This window comes from Cotesia glomerata, linkage group LG8 (genome assembly GCF_020080835.1).
Source record: "Cotesia glomerata isolate CgM1 linkage group LG8, MPM_Cglom_v2.3, whole genome shotgun sequence".
NCBI lineage: Eukaryota > Metazoa > Arthropoda > Insecta > Hymenoptera > Braconidae > Cotesia > Cotesia glomerata.
Window position 1 is genome coordinate 16,141,267 of NC_058165.1, and position 17,499 is coordinate 16,158,765.

The window sequence follows — 17,499 nt, forward strand, 5'->3', positions numbered from 1 at the left end:
TTCATGATTGAATTCATTTGTTAATACAAATCTGACATGACTTGTAACATGGAAAATTTTGTAAGATTTACTCGATAATTAAATGTTATAAGATTTATTTAGTGGTAAATCTTACAAGATTTAGTTCAATGCAAAGCTACTTAAAATTTTGAAGTCGGTAAGTTTAAAACTAGCAAAAATGTAAGATTGTTTAAATCTTGCAAGATTTGATTGTTTTAAATCTTATAAAATTCATTTGATATTAGAAATAAATTTTTTTAATGATAAAAAAAAATTTTTCATATATTCCAAGATTTCGTAATTTTAAATCTTACAAGATTTGAAGTCTTACAAGATTTGTTTCGTGAAAAATCTTGCAGTTTTATTAAGTATCAACTTTTTTTAATAATAGAAGAAATTTTCAATTAAATCTTATAAGACTTGATTATCGAGAATATAGCAAGATTTACGTGATATTAATATAAAAAAATTCTTTATGATAGAATTCATTTGTTTATTCAAATCTGACATGATTTACACTATGGAAAATTTTGTAAGATTTACTCAATAATAGATGCGAATTTCACTTTATTGAAAAAAACTTTACTTAAATCTTATAAGATTTATTTAGTGGTAAATCTTGCAAAATTTAGTTTAATTCAAAGCCACTTAAAATTTTTAAGTCTGTAAGTTTTGAAAAAAACGGTTAATCTGACAAGATTTTCTAGATATTAAAGATAAGCTTTTCTTTAAACTAGCAAAATTGTCAGACTGTTTGAATTTTGAAAGACTTGATAGTTTTCAATCTTGTGAATTTTATTCAATATTAAAAGTAAATTTTTTTGATGATCAAGAAAATTTGTTCATATACTCCAAGATTTCATAATTTCAAATCTTATAAGATTTGAAATCTTAGAAGATTTGTTTCGTGAAAAAACTTGCAGTTTTACTAAGTATTAACTTTTTTTAATAACAGAAGAAATTTTCAATTAAATCTTATAAGACTTGATTACCGAGGTTATAGCAAGATTTACGTGATATTAAAGTAAAAAAATTCTTTATGATAGAATTAATTTGTTTATTCAAATCTGACATGACTTTTAACATAAAAAATTTTGTAAGATTTACTCAACAATAGATGCGAATTTTACTTTATCAAAAAAAAATTTATTTAAATTTTATAAAATTTATTTAGTGGTAAATCTTGCAAGATTTAATTTAATGCAAAACCACTTAGAATTTTGAATCCTGTAAGTTTTGAAAAAAACGGTAAATCTGACAAGATTTACGATCAAATTTTGTGAAATTTGTCAAGATTTTTCTCAATTTTCTTTTTATTACAAATTTCGAAGTTATTTAAGTATAAATTTTTGCTAATTCCCGACTATCCTTATATCAATACAAAATAAAACAAAAAATCTACCAACTGCCTACTTATTTCTTACGTCAATTATTTAATGAGCCATTAAATGCATTTATAGGTATACGAATGTGTCTATTTATATAATAATAACAATTCTACAAAGCGAGTTGAGTGAATCGTCAACGAGGCTTGGAACAGCGAAGCATTTTCTTGAAAGCTTGTCGAAATTCTGGGGAAAAAACGGTGTAAATTATAGGATTAAGAGTGCTGTTAAAGTAACCCAGCCAAAGAAATAAACTGGCAAGAATATCCGGTGGCGCGCAAGATGAACACAATGCCTGTAGTAGCGTCACTACAAAAAATGGCAGCCAGCATGCAACAAAAGCTCCTGTTATTATTGCTAATGTTTTAGCAGCTTTCCTCTCCCGTTTGGCTTCTATTGTCTCACGATTTTTTTTAGTCGTTGTTATTTGTGGCGCTTGTGTACCTGGTGTCGTTACTACCGCCATTGTCGTCGTCGTCGTCGTCGTCGTCGTTGTCACCGTGCTCGTTAATGTTTGACTAGGATTCGCGCCATTTGACGATGTCTTCTCTGGCGATACCGACGAATGATCGGGTGTCGAGGGCGTTATTGTAAACGCTGTTGACTGTTCTCGTGGTCTGAAAATGAAATGAAATATTAATTATAATAATAATAATTATTATTTTATTATTGCAATTATTACTACACAGAAAAAAAGGTTCATTTGAGTTAAGAAAATATTTTTCTTCCTAATTATTTTCTTGAGCCAAAAAAAATTTTTTTTTGACACAAGAAATTTTACTTATCCCAACTAAATTAATTCTCTTGCTTTAAGAAACATCTTCTTGATCCAAGAAAATTTATTTAAGCCAAGAAAATTTTCTTGTTTTGAGAAAATTCAGCCTCTTGCTCCAAAAAATTTAGATCTTGATAGAAGTAAATTTTCTTGTCTTGAGAAAATTTCTCTCTTGCTCCAAAAAATTATATATCTCGATAGAAGTAAATTTTAATTAATATTTTTATTGATTAACATGTCAAATGGGAAGATCAAATATTATTGAATCATTTTTTTTCATTCAATTTGTATGATTGCACGCCAAAATAGGTATCAAATATTCAAGAGAAAAATTTTCTCACGGTGAGAAAATTTTTTTCTCAGCTGAAGTAGATGGCGCTGTTTCCCTAAAGTATCTAAAAATCTTGATCAAATATAAAAATTTATTGTATCAAATATTTATGATAATTTGAATTAAGAAAAAATTACTTCCACCAAGAATAGAATTTCAAGAAAAATTTTTACTTCGGCCAACACAACTTCGGTCTTCCTTCAGGCACTCGAAAATTTTCTTGAGCCAAGAATTTTGTTGTCCAGTCAAAAAATTTTTCTTTCTGTGTATCTCAAATATTTAGCTCAAAATTTTGTTTTTAAAATTTTTCATCTAAGGTTTTTCATTGATTAGTTTCGTGATTTTTTGTTTTCACTTCAGAATTTAAATTATAAGGAAATCGCGAGAGTTATAAGGAAATTGATAAGAACCTTTTGTAGGAAATTAAATTTCCTACAAAAAAGGTTTCTTATGAATTTTCTCTCTCTCTCTCTCTCTCTCTCTCTCTCTCTCTCTCTGTTGATAAATTGAACAATTGATAGATTAAATTTGTTGATTACAGTACTTGTATACTAATTAAAAAATTTAAATTGAGATAATAGTCGAATCAGTTTAGAAAAGTTTAAAAATGGTTAAAAGTTTTTTTTTTTTTTTTTTTTTGAAAGAAAGTAAATTTAAAATATTATTTTTGCCATATTATTCTAAAATTTAGGTTAAGAACTATGTACTTACATTTAATATTATTATTTTTAAGATGTAAATATTTTGTATTTAAATTGCCATTTGGCCTGTGCCTTGGCATAAATAAATTTATCAATCAATCAATCAATCTCTCTCTCTCTCTCTCTCTCTAATATTAAGTCCAAAATTAATTTTTTACTTTTGAGAACTTTTCATGAATTAAGTTTTAATGAACTTTTCAATAATAACTACAATAATAATAATAATAAAATTTTTTCTGTGGATTGAAAGGGTTTCCGTAAATCAGACAAACATAGAGGCATGCAAATGCAAATAACGAGAATATTAATCTGTATATCTGTGATATTTTTAATATTAACCCAGTCTTTATAAGCCTGAGGATCCCTCTTCTCTCATGAGCCGGTTGATATGCCGCTCCTGGACGTTTTCGTATTCGTTTGCGAGCAGCTTGAAATATCCGCCAATAGAGGATCAAAATCAACAATAGAGGGATGTAAAATGTCGTGCACGTCGCAAATATCTGGAGTGAAAAAATGAGATACATTAGACTTTAAATTAACATAAGACAAATTTGTTTATTATTTTTTTCATTACTTTTTTTTCGTAGCTTGTATTTATATTGCCTAAAGGGGAATTTAAGTTTATTGATCAGGACAGCCAAGAGCCAATGAATTCGAGTGAATTAATGTCGATTCAAGAGCAAGAGGAGAGTGATATATGTGGATAGATGCTGCATGATTTATATTTAATATAGATGTGAATAGATGATGATTTTATGAGATTCTCGAGAGTCAATATGGACGGATTATAGGGTAGAAAATAAGGCAAGTGTATTTCAGATATATACCGAGGATGCAAGTTTTTTATAAATTTATTAACGAGATAAATTGAACATTTTTTCAGAGTTTTATTGGATGATATGAGAGTAATATCATTAATATTTATATAAATTTTTTTTTTTTTTTTTTTTTTTTTTTTTAAGAGTGGAGAAATGTCAAGACCTTCGGGATTGGTGATGAGCTGCCTCGGTGAGTGAATTTGAATTTTATAAATTTTTAATGTCTGAAATGTTTTGTATAATTTAATTTAAAAAATTTGCTTACAACTTTCATAAGATTTTGAGTTTGACTTGATATTCTGGCTGATGACTGTGAGATAATGGATAATTAATCAGGACCTTTTTTGAGGAACATTAAATTTCTCACAAAAAATATTTCTAATGATTTTGCTATATTTTTAATATTTAAACCAGAATTTTGTAGGCACGTGAATTAATAAAATATATTTATCAAAGTATTTTAAATATACGCAAAAATTGATAAAAATTTTTTTTCAGAGAATTAAATTTCCCACGAAAAAGGTATCTCATAATTTTTTCGTATCTTCAATACTTAATCCACGATTTCAACTTGAAAACTTTTTAGAAGGTAAAAGCCTTCATTATTGACACTATAAAAGTGATCATGAATATTTGAATTTTTTTATCGTGTTTCAAATCAATATTGTCAACTTTTTTTTTATAGGACACCTTAATCATTGTTTTTACTTATATAATTTAATAAATTAACTTTAATAGCAATAAATTTAATAATTGTTATATCCAACTTAAAACCAACAGGTCGAACGTATGCATTATTGAGAGCGCAAAAAATTCAAAGAGCCGATTATTGACATACCATTGACCCTATTATTGACAAGTCTTTTATTACAGTTAAATTTATATTAACAATAATCATTTTTACTAACTAATGCAAAACTTTCAATAATTTTTATTATTTTAAAATGCGTTTAAGATCTAGCTTTTTTATATTTTTTACCAAGTTTTTTTTAGCAATTTTTTCTAGTCTCAAATACTTTGATTTTTATAAAATCGTATGACAGTATGTAAACATTAATACGTTGATATGAATGTTAAGGGGGTTAGATTACCTTACATTATGGCCTATGTCGTTAGTTGATGCAAGTTAATTTTTGTGTCCCCATCATTGACATCCGCTATTTTAAAATTAATTTTAACTCGATAAAGTATAAATAAATGATTATATGGTTATTTAGACTATAAATAATCTAAAATAATTTTAAATAATGCAATTACATAAAAAAAACATTGAGAAATCTGGATTTGAAAATAAGGTCTTTCTCAACAATATTGTTAAGAAATTACAAACGTATAAGCAGTTTTGGCCTATTTGAAAAAATGAAATTTTTTGCGATAAATAAGTTATACCTTGGAATTAAATATTACTATTTTTAATTTTAAAAATATGTAAAATTGTCATGAAATATCAACAATGATGATTATTATCAGATTTTGATAATGAAATAATATAATTAAATACGGTGTCAATAGTGGGGGCCCTGTCAACAATAGGGGCTTTTACTTTACTGTCTTTGACAATGCAGAAAAATAAAATAATCTTATAATTTCTTATTCTAAAAAATCAAGTGACCGTGAAAGTAAAGTAAAAAAAAAATTAGGAAAACGGTTGACCCCGAAGGCCATCCCTGCAACTTCCCGCTAATTCCATACTTAGGCGCTTAAAATTGCACCAATGACGTTTTTGAGCTCTTCGAGCTCAAAAATACAATTTATCGGTCATTTTGAGCTCTCCGAGCTCAAAGAGATTACTTTCCTATGCTTTAAAGCTCTTCGAGCTCAAAAGTCTGATAGAGATTTGATAAGACACTATTTTTTGAATTTTTAAACCGCAACTTTTGAATGAATAAACCGATTTTTACGCGGTTAGAAGCATTCGACGCAGTTTTTCAAGCCTCACGAAGAATCTTAAATTTTGAATTGATCACGCTAGGAATTTTGGAGTTATTCCGAAAAAACACTTTTTTCGGTTTTCTTTCGTTCACGATATCTCTCGAACGAATCAACCGATTTTGACCGGACTGGTGGCGATCGACGTGGTTTTTTGAGGTTAAGAGCTGATTAGTTTTTGGAATTGAACCTTTAAGCCGTTTAAAAGTTATTCCAAAAAAACCACATTTGAAAAAAAATTTTTTTGCAGTTTTTTTTAAGATTTCTCAAAATCTATTGATTTGAATCGGTCCAAATAGTTTTCAAAATCTAAATTTGGTCAAGCCCTTTCGAATGGCACCAACCGCGATGAAATCGGTCGAGCCGTTCAAAAGTTATAAGCGGTTCACATACTTTCACACACACACACACACACACACACACACACACACACACACACACACACACACACACACACACACACACACACACATTCAAGTGCTGGCACTTCGGGCATCATGGATCTCAGTGCAAAAGTAGCGTAGACCGATCCAAGCTTTGCATCAGGTGCGGACAAGAAGGGCACAAAATCGCGGACTGTAAAAACCCAGCCAAATGTGCACTATGCGCTGAAAATCCAAGTGCAAAGGACTCCGCCCACTGTGCCGGCAATCACAAATGCCCGGTATTCCAAGAGGCGCTTCAGAGGATGACAAACCAAAGAACATGAAGATACTACAGCTCAACCTCAACCATTGTGAGGCTGCGCAAGACCTGCTCATGCAGACTGTGCGCGATCATGAGCTAGACTTAGTACTAATAGCAGAGCCATACAGGCACCTGAGTACCCAACCATGGGAAACCGACTGCACCACAAAAGCTGTCATATGGTCCTGCGGCAAGCTCCCCTTCCAGAGTATCGTTAACAATGGCAGCGCCGGCTTTGTAGCAGCATCGGTAGATGGCATCCGTTTACAGCTGCTACGCACCACCTAGCCTCACTATTGTTGAATTCATGGATTTTCTGGATCGACTGACGGAGGACGCGAAGCAGTACTACCCAGTGGCAATAGCTGGGGACTTCAACGCCTGGGCAGTGGATTGGGGCAGCAAACACACCAACGCTCGGGGTAAAGAACTACTAGAAGCTTTTTCTACGTTAGACGTAGTGTTGTTGAACAGTGGCGATGCGCCGACGTACACTAAAGGCGACGCAAGTTCTATTGTGGATCTTACTTTTGTCAGCAGCAGCCTCATCAGAGGAAACTACGACAGGAAAGTGATGGAGACCTACACGGCCAGCGATCACAACGCGATTCTCTGGGAAGTATCAAAGGACCCGAATCCTAGAAGACCGGCTAAGAAACTTGACATCGTTGGGTGGAAGCTGAAATCCTTTGACCCAAGTGCACTAGCAGCTGCCCTAAATAGTGAACCGCTTACTACTGGATCTGCAGAAGAAATGATCAAGGAGTTGATAAAGAGAGTGTCCCAGGCTTGCGACACCTGCATGCCCCGTAAACGGGGCATGAACCAAAGACCTTCGGTGCACTGGTGGAACGACCACATCAGCTTCCTACGGAAAGAGTGTTTCAAGAAAAGAAGAATATCTCAGCGTGGTTATCGGCGGCATGACTCAGCGGAACTAGTCGCAGAATACAAGAAAGCTCGTCGAGACTTAAACAAAGCCATCAAGGATAGCAAGAAGAACTGCTGGAAAGAGCTAATCAACGAGGTGGACAAAGACTTGTGGGGCAGACCTTACAAGGTGGTCATGGCAAACTTGAAATACCAGCCAATGCCGTCTCCTACGTGTCCTCAACTCCTACAGAAGATCGTGACTGCACTGTTTCCACGACAGCGCGTTTTCAACTACCTGTTGACACAAGACGAACTGAATGATATCCCACCTGTGACGAAAGAAGAACTGATGGAAGCTTGTAACCGCGTCGGGAATAATAAAGCGCCGGGATTGGACGGAATCCCTAATATTGCCTTGAAAACATCTATTAAAGCAGCGCCAGCGTTATTCCTCGATGTCTACAACATCTGCTTGAAGGAAGGGATTTTTCCTCGGAAGTGGAAACAACAACGGCTGGTACTACTTCCTAAAGGACAAAAGCCACCGGAAGAACCGTCATCTTATCGTCCACTCTGCATGTTGGATACAGCCGGTAAGATACTCGAACGTATAATCCACCAAAGGATAGAAGCAGTTGTCGATCCACTATTAGCAGACAATCAGTACGGATTTCGAAAAGGACGATCAACCCTGGACGCAATCAACCTGGTTGTCGGTATAGCCAAAGACGCAATCGCCGGTACCAGATGGAAGGGTGGAACGAAGAAATATTGTCTGGTGGCAACCCTAGACATAAAAAATGCCTTCAACTCCGCCAACTGGGATCGCATCATGCAAGCTCTTCAAGAGATGAACGTACCAGGATATCTACGAAGGATAGTCGCTAGCTACTTCACGAATAGAGTCCTTAGATATGACACGAAGAATGGTCCAAAGGAGTATGATGTTACTGGAGGCGTCCCGCAGGGTTCTGTTCTCGGTCCACTTCTCTGGAATATCATGTACAACGGATTGCTGAGACTGAAACTACCAAGAAATGTCAAACTGGTAGCGTACGCGGACGACGTAGCCGTAGTAATCGTCGCCAAGCATATTGATGAGATAAATCATATGTTCACGATCACCTTTGAGCGAATTAACCAGTGGATGGACACAGTAAACCTACAACTGGCTAAACAGAAGACCGAGGCTGTACTTATCACTAGCAGAAAAGTGGTGGAAACGATCAATTTAAACGTCGGAGACCAAGAAATCACATCCCAACCATTCATTCGATATCTGGGAGTGATGCTCGATTCCCGACTTAACTTCAAACAACAAGTTGAACACGTGACCGCCAAAGCATCAGCAGTAGTGGCTAACCTAGTACGATTGATGCCCAACATCGGTGGCCCGAAGCAGACAAGGAGGTTATTGCTATCATCAGTAGTTACATCGGTCCTCACGTATGGTATATCCATTTGGTCCGACGCACTTGAGACCCAAGAATCATGGAGGAAAGCATGTCCGGTTTACCGACTGAGCGCGCTAAGAGTAGCCAGCGCCTTCCGAACACTATCAGAGGAAGCAGTGTGCGTCATTTCTGGAACTCTGCCGCTTAGAGTCTTAGCTAAAGAAAGACGGGCCCTTTACCATCGAAAGAGGTCAACTACACTGAGCGCTGAAGAACTAAGAACAGAAGAACGGCAGCACAGCATCTCGCGATGGCAACTTGAGTGGGACGCCGCAGCAAAAGGAAGATGGACACACCGCCTCATACCAAAGATCGACGTTTGGCTGAGCCGAAACCATGGTGAAGTCAACTATTACCTAACGCAGATGTTGTCAGGACATGGGTGCTTTCGAGAGTATCTGCACCGCTTTAAGCACGACGATTCTCCGGAGTGCCCGTCTTGTCCAGGGGTTATTGAGGACGCAAGGCACGTTTTCTTTGTGTGTCCACGTTTCGATCCTCAGCGTGAGGAGTTAGAGAGGATCCTGAACTGGAGAATCCAACCAGAGACAATAGTAGATGCAATGTTGTCGAATCAAACTGCTTGGAACGCTACAAGCACTTTTGCCACAGAAGTGCTTACAGAGCTGCGTTCCATTGAAAGAAAAAGAGCAAATGACAGAAACTAGAAGGAAGGAAAAATAACACCTTAGCCACCAGAAGGAATAGCGGTAGCTGGATCCTCCCCTCACGAAGTAATGCCTGACGGCGGTTTCCATGAGGGATTAGAGGAAAGAAGAAAAAGGGTTTAGGGTTTAGTGGGTAGGGGCGTTAGGGTCGAGTTTTAGTATGACACTGCGTCGAGTCGCCACATATCCAGGCCAAACAACTATGCCTGGAATCCGTAAGAAGGATTCCCCCCCCTAAGATAAAAAATTACACACACACACACACACACACACACACACACACACACACACACACACACACACACACACACACACACACACACACACACACACACACACATACATACAGACACCGTGACAACCTCGCGGGGATAGTCAGGGAAGCTTCCTGTGACTTTCAAACGTCGAGATCTGATGAAAACTCGATTTTTGCAAAACCGGGTAAAAACAATAACTTCCCGATTTTTGAAAATCTTCGATTTTCTTAGCGGGAAGTTAAAAATAAAAAAATAATCGCTTTCTCTTTCTAATATTCACAGTAAAATTCGAACCAAAACCATATTGCCATAAATTTTTCATCTCCAATAATGAACCATGTGTTGAAAAAGTGTCATACTCAGCATATAAAAATGTTGGAATAGTAATAAAATTTCATAGATTACGCGACTTGTATATATATATTTCCCTTTTATATATTACGTCAGCAACAATTTTTACCATTGCTGTTAAATTTTTACAGATCCAATATAGTCCGCACATATTGTTATAAAAAAATAATATTTCTGTTTCTGGCATTTATTGACCATTTTTTCCATTTTGAAGTTATTTGTATTTCAAAACAGACAAAAATATAATATATACACGTATAATTCGTAATATAAAATTCAAAAAGTTTGGAAAATCCAAATGAGCATGCCTTAAGCGCTCATGTCATATATAAATTATTTATATCATAACAAAAATTATTCGTTTTTAATTTGAATTTTTCCGCGAGTAGTATTATCCCCTCTGTAGGTTGAGCTAAAGAAAAATTTTAACAGATGATAAAACAGTTAGTAATTATACCATCATGTATGTATAGTTTCTGCTTGTTTATAGTTATTTCAATTCTGTTTATGAAAAATAATATATATGGCTGGCGAAATCGCAGAAAAAGTCATCGAACTGACAATCGAAAAAAATTAACTGTATCGAAACGGAATAATTTTGACACGCAATTTTCACAAGGGTTTTGACAAACTTCCTCTGGAATAAAACAAAAAAAAAAATTAAATCGTGAAAGTGATTTTTGACAAAGTTGTGGTATTATCAAGCCCAGTGCTCCCGTGAATACCACGCTCTTATTCATTTAATTCATTAGCAAAACGAGTTTTTTCTGAGAAATCTTATTTTCTGCCCTCCGGCCGGAAAGTTGCAACTTTCTGGCCGCTGCGCTAAACAAAGTTGCCATATTCCGGCTACGTCGAGCAGAAAAATAGTATACACACCTTGGCCAGTAAATAAGAAAGCCTCAGATCACATGTTTGTCAACCTCGGCTTCGCCTCGGCCAACAATTACATGTAATCTGAGACTTTTCTTATTTTACTGGCCTAGGTATGTAATATACTATTAATCGATAAAAAATTTTTTTTAACGTGTTCTTTAGTTACTATTATTTATTTCAATATGTTTTTTATCCATAATTTTTTTTATTTAAATTATGAAAATCACGTTTTAATTGAAATCCAATAAAAGAAAAGGAATCTTTCTTTAACTTTTATAGTAAAGTTATAGATACCTGATACGACGGTTCCTGAGACACCAGACACTTTCCCTCCGCAATACGTTCCATAAAACCGGGATCCTTCCATCCCAATTGTGGGGCCATAGAAATTCCCAGCGAGACGACCCACACAATAACAATTAAGATGCCAATCCTCTGAGGATTTCGTGCCTAAAACACCCATTATAATTGTCATTTATATTTATATTTAAATTCTTTATATTATTATTCAAATATTGTCTTGCAAAATTTCTACTTTTTTAATATAAAACGTCTAATTTTTTAAATTTACCTCCAAGCACTGATAGAAAAATTTATCAATTGTTGATAAATTTATTCATAAACAATTTAAAAATTTATGAAGTAAAAAAAATTTTTTTTAATAAATATTCGGTAGAATTTTAATTCCAATGTTTTTGTTTTTGAAAGAAACTACATTTATTAACAAAAAAAAAATTTATAAATAACAATAATTTTTCTCTGAAAGAATTTCTTGAAGCTTTTTTTCTTTTGGGGCATTCCATAGTGATTGGTGGGACACTTGACTCTGGAATTTTATCAATTATAAGCTATATAATTATGTGACTAAAACTTATTCTATAGTAAAATTTATCTTATAATATAGAAGAATAACTAATTAACAACATCCCTTTGTCAAAAATCTCGATTACTTTTTAAGTTTCTCGTAATTATCATTTGAGTGTGACTTGTGGGACATCGCAAAATCCTTCTCTATTACCGCGGTATACTTAAAGTTTAATTTCAGTTCGACCACTAAACTTTTAAAAAATACTTCCCTCTCAATACAAAATTTATCCTACAAACATTCAATATTATGGAGAATTAGACTGATTACCTACGTAGAAACAATTAAAAAAATTTTTTTTATTGTGACTGATGGGATAGGCATTTGTGACTGGTGGGATAAGTACAAAATGTCTATATGAAGTTCCTTAATTATTTAACTATAAATTATTAAGGATAATTAAAAAAAACTAATTAAAAAACATAAATAAATGATTTAGCATACTGACAACACGATCTTGATAAACTTAAATGTTAATTAATAACGAACATAAAAAAAATTTGTTCTTAAAACTATAATAATAAATATGTTAATTAATAACAAATATAAAATGAATTTGTTGTTAAAACTATTAAAACAGCATTTAACCAGAATACAAGTTAGTATGGCTGAAAAGTTACTAGGAGAGAAAAATTGATTTTCTTATTGATTAAAAAAAATTGTCTTTACAAATTAGCAAAATATAAATTTTTAATAATAAATTAGGACTAAATTAGAATGAATTAGAGAAAATTTAAAATTTTAGTCATTTTCCTATTTCGCATGGAATGCCCCTATTGACAAAAAAAATAAAAAAAAATTTCCGTTAAATAAAAAATTTTTAAATTGCTTAACCTTGACGAGTCAGATATAAATTACAATCTCACGCGCTTCGCGCTATTAGGCGTGCAAAACGAAGGTAAAGGTTGAGGAAACGACCAGAGAGTGTGGGTTGACGCACGAGCGCAGTAAAACTTATCCGCTAAATTCATGCATAAATGGATGTACTTATCGAAAAGCTTATTAGATATTAATTATTAACAAATTTTTCTATCAGTTACAAAATTATTAAAAAAAAAATGAATGAACCTGTATATAATTAATATTAGTGACAGCCCAAAATCTGTCCATTGCGATTGCCACTAAGTGAAGAATCGACGCGGTGCAGCACAGGACATCACTAACCGTCCAAATATCACAGATTCCTGGGCTCAGTAACCAGCCAGTGCGAATCTGCAAAAAAAAAATTACAATAATAATGAAGGATCTATTATTGTCTATTTTGAAGCAAAATGGGGAATAAAGAATATTGTAGTTCTAATCCTCGAGAATTCGACAAATTTTGTGAAAAGAAATTCTGGCAACGTTACGGATATACTCGAGGATGACGATGACGTCGAACAATGGCATCTGGAGTATCATAAATTCTCAGAGTTGATGCGAAGAAGACAAGCTTGCAAATGACGCAAAATAAAATGGAAAAAATAATCTAAAACAAGCGGCGCTGCTCTTGAGATTTAAAGCTCTTCGAAACGCTGATGTATCATCCGCGAGGAAAAAATTGATTTTTTTTTCTATTCTGTACTTGGTAGTATAATACAAAACACAATGCATGATAAAGATTTTAGTTGTTACTATTATTATTATTTTAATAATAACAAAAATAAGTGATTTAATTTTGAGCGTCAATAAAATCTAAAATTTTTATTTTTATTTAATTAAAAAAAAATATAATAATAATAATAATAATAATGATGATAATAATTTGTTATAACTCTAAGGCGATAAATCCCGATCCAAAATTCTTGAAGAATTACTAAATTTTTTATTATTACTTCTTCACCATAACATTTTATCGGTATGAGGTCTCATACCATCAGAGAAAATTCAGGTGAAATTTAACAATTAAAATTCGTTTTCGACAATTATTGTTAGAGAAAGATTTTTTTACTCAGTGTAACTTTTTTTAGCAACTGAAAAAATAATTCAGACAGCCCAGACCAGGACTCGAACCTGGATATTTTGGTTACGCGCCAAATGCTTTACCAGTTAAGCTATCCGAGACACTGTCCGGATGTTATGTATATATAACATTACTCTAATTAAAGAAAAAATTGTTGTATTAGACTAGATAGCCAATAAACTGAAAATTTTCAATGACTTACGTCAGAAAAATATATATAAAAGTATTATAAACCAGTCTTTAGAAAAAATAAAATATTGAAAATAATAATAATTAATTTAACCTTGCTTTATATAATTCTAATTAAAATTGTCTTAAAAAATCAAAAAATTTTTAATTATTATATATCCACCCGAGGATGGTATGAGTACTTATACCAACAGTATTGTGGTGTAATCATTAATAGATAAAAATTTACATAGTCTAGCATCAAATTGGATCGGGAAAGTTGGCTTCCAATAATAAATGCTCTTTAATAAGTAAAATCAACGATCTTAGGAATAATGTTTAATAATAATAATAATAATAATAATAATAATAATAATAATAATAATAAGCGGTGCTTGCTACGTGGCCTCCAAGCGGCGCATCGCGGGAAACGCAGACCATAACACCAGGTCTGTAGGCGAACGACGTAGCCGATGCAGTGGGCCAACTACCCACTGCATTGAAATACTGAGTTACAACAAGACGTAATCTCAGAAGTGCTCTCCACAACCGGTCCTTTTCGGATGAGGACCATTCATCAGGTGGGAGGAGCACGCCGGACCCGATGAACGATGACGACCCTGGCGCTTTAAGGACTTACTTTAAGTGGACGGAGGAACTACGAGTCGACCTCTTGGTGTGCTACCAACGTAGCGAGCCGGAGGTGAGCGGTTATATGGCCCGGATGCACACTCTTCGGAGTGATATGCATCCGGAGCTAGAGCATTTTACGCCTAAACACCTGCGTAATTATGCCGCTTATCTTCGGCGTAATAGAAGATCGCTTGTGCCGGATAGAAGGCAGTCTAATAGACTTTCCTTTCCGGCGCAATTACACCAAGAGCGACGCCGTTCCTCCTTGGATGACAACAATCCCTTTATAGGACGGCAAGTAAGTATATCTAAAAAGATAACTTACTCCCAACAACAGCTAGAAGCGGTAAATGAAGATCTCCGTGCAAACATCCTGGAGGATTCCACCCTGCTCACTGTGAGCCAGGTTGTGTATGGTGCAGCAGTTTCAGCTTTTCCGAGAGAGAGACATTGTCTCTCGATCGAGGCAAGGTTGAGACAGCGCATCTCACAACTTGGACTCAAAATTGACAGATCCCGGAAACAGGTCTCCCGCATTCAGTGTGTGATTGAGTTTGAAACAACTCAAAGAGCATACACGCCCCAAATTCGGCGCATTGCTGCTGAACTTCGGTGGCGTCATCACACACTGAATAAGAGTACTCTTCTTGTCATCAAGGAAGAGTCTCTCAATAAATTGCGGGCTCTAGTGACTGCCAAAAAGTCACTAGAGAAAAGGCTGAAGCGGTTGGTCGACAACTCGTTGTTTCGATCCAGCCCTTCACGCTTTCTGACATCAAAGACCGATGTTACCGGGAATTATCCAACACCTGAGCGGGTGGAAGCTTTTTGGACTGAGTTGTATGGAGATCAACCAAACGTGAACGCCAATACTCCAGCTCTGCACGACTTTAAAGCATTCTGTCGGGAACACCGTAGACAGAATGCTGATGAAGAGAGCCCTGCAGTCAGTGTGAATGAAGTTCGTTCAGCTCTAAATGGCAGCAAAAATTGGGCTGCCCCGGGACCAGATGGCATAAATGTCTTTTGGTGGAAGAAGTTTACTTCTACCCACCTCCATCTGGCCCGTATATTTACATCGTACATTAGAGCTGACGAACCGATTCCAGACTGGCTCGTGGAAGGGCGAACCGTACTGATACCAAAAAAGGTGACTTGTCTGACCCAAAGAATTACAGGCCTATCACCTGCTTGAATGCGGTTTATAAAATTTTTACAAAAATTTTAAACAACCGTATTTTGCAGGAGATAGAACCTGTATGGCAACAGATATATGAACAGCGTGGCAGCAAAAGAGGCCTGTCAGGTTGCAAAGAGAACTTGATAGTTGATCGATGTGTCACACAAGATGCGATCTACTATCAACGCAACCTGTCAATGGCCTGGATCGACTATCGCAAGGCATTTGACTCAACTTTTCATGAGTTGATTTTATATCTCCTCAAATGCCTGGGGGTCAATCCTGAAATAGTGGAATGCATTCGGAGTACAATGCAGCTCTGGCGAACGCGTTTTCACATTGGAAGTGGAAACGCATTGCACATAACCGGAGTTGTAGAGTACAAACGAGGGGTCTTCCAAGGTGATTCCTTGAGCCCTCTGCTGTTTTGCATCTCACTGCTGCCTATATCTGTTGCTCTCCGTAAAACTCGTGGGTACTCTGTGGGGCCTCCGGGTGATCGAAAATACTCGATTACCCATCTGCTCTATATGGATGACCTGAAGCTGTATAGTGCTGATGAAGATCATCTACAGGCGGCCCTTAACATCGTAGCAGAGTACACGCGGGATGTCGGAATGTCTTTTGGGTTGGACAAGTGTGCGGTCGTACATCTGGCGAGGGGTAAGTGCTCTGTTACGGGTGATGATGTCGAGTTGGTAGATGGGAGCGTTTTAAGACAATTAGACGCCGGAGAGTTGTATAGATATCTAGGAATGGAAGAGCACCGCATGCATGCGGTCTCCGAAGTCCAAGCAACTCTCCGTAGCGAGTATGTTAGGAGACTCCGGAAAATCTGGTCCTCCGAACTTTCCGGCAAAAATAAAGTCTCCGCTACTAACACGCTCGCTGTCCCAGTCTTACTATACTCTTTCGGTGTCTTAAAATGGGCCCGAAAGGATCTGCGAGATCTCGACATCAGAACCCGTAAGACTATCAACATGAACCGGAGCATGCACCCCAATTCATCAGTCGCCAGATTATACCTCTCCCGGTCGATCGGTGGGAGAGGTTTGCAGAGCTTGGAGCGGCTTCACGATCGTATAGTCCTGGGTTTAACACACGAAGTTGTCAATTTCACTGCAGATGAGGATGACTTTCTTATGCAAATTGTTCATAAACATGAGAATGCGCATAAGGGGTCGTTCTTATATAAGGCAGCTATATATGCAGCAAGAACCCTTGGTCTTGGAGAGATAAACGCTCTTATGGAACTCCGAAAGGAGGAATTCAAGAGCGTCATCAGGAACGCCGAGGAAAAACTACTCCTAGGCGAACTGATGGACAAGTCCATGCACAGCGTGTTCTTCAAACACGTGCGTGATCATGGCTTGTCCACCCAGCTGACGTTTTCCTTTTTAAAGTCAGCTGGCCTGATGTCCGAGACTGAAGGGTTCATATTTGCTTGCCAAGATGGTGTCATTAACACTCTAGAATACCGTAGCAAGGTGCTCCAGGTGCAGCTTCTGGACACGTCATGTAGGATGTGTAAACAACACCCGGAGACGCTCATGCACCTTTTGTCAGCATGTCCTGTGCTGGCGAGAGGTGCATATATCCAGCGTCA

At 35.7% G+C, this 17,499-nt stretch overlaps 1 protein-coding gene across 1 annotated transcript; it reads right to left on the minus strand.

Moving 5' to 3' along the window:
* Positions 1–1,521: 1,521 nt before the first annotated feature.
* Positions 1,522–12,941, minus strand: LOC123270173 (5-hydroxytryptamine receptor-like). The gene is made up of 4 exons (XM_044736114.1): positions 12,837–12,941; positions 11,400–11,555; positions 3,532–3,692; positions 1,522–2,002 (listed from the first exon to the last, which is right to left on the minus strand). The coding sequence occupies exons 1-4, from the start codon at positions 12,939–12,941 to the stop codon at positions 1,522–1,524; spliced, it is 903 nt and encodes a 300-aa protein (XP_044592049.1).
* Between the last annotated feature and the right edge of the window lie 4,558 nt (positions 12,942–17,499).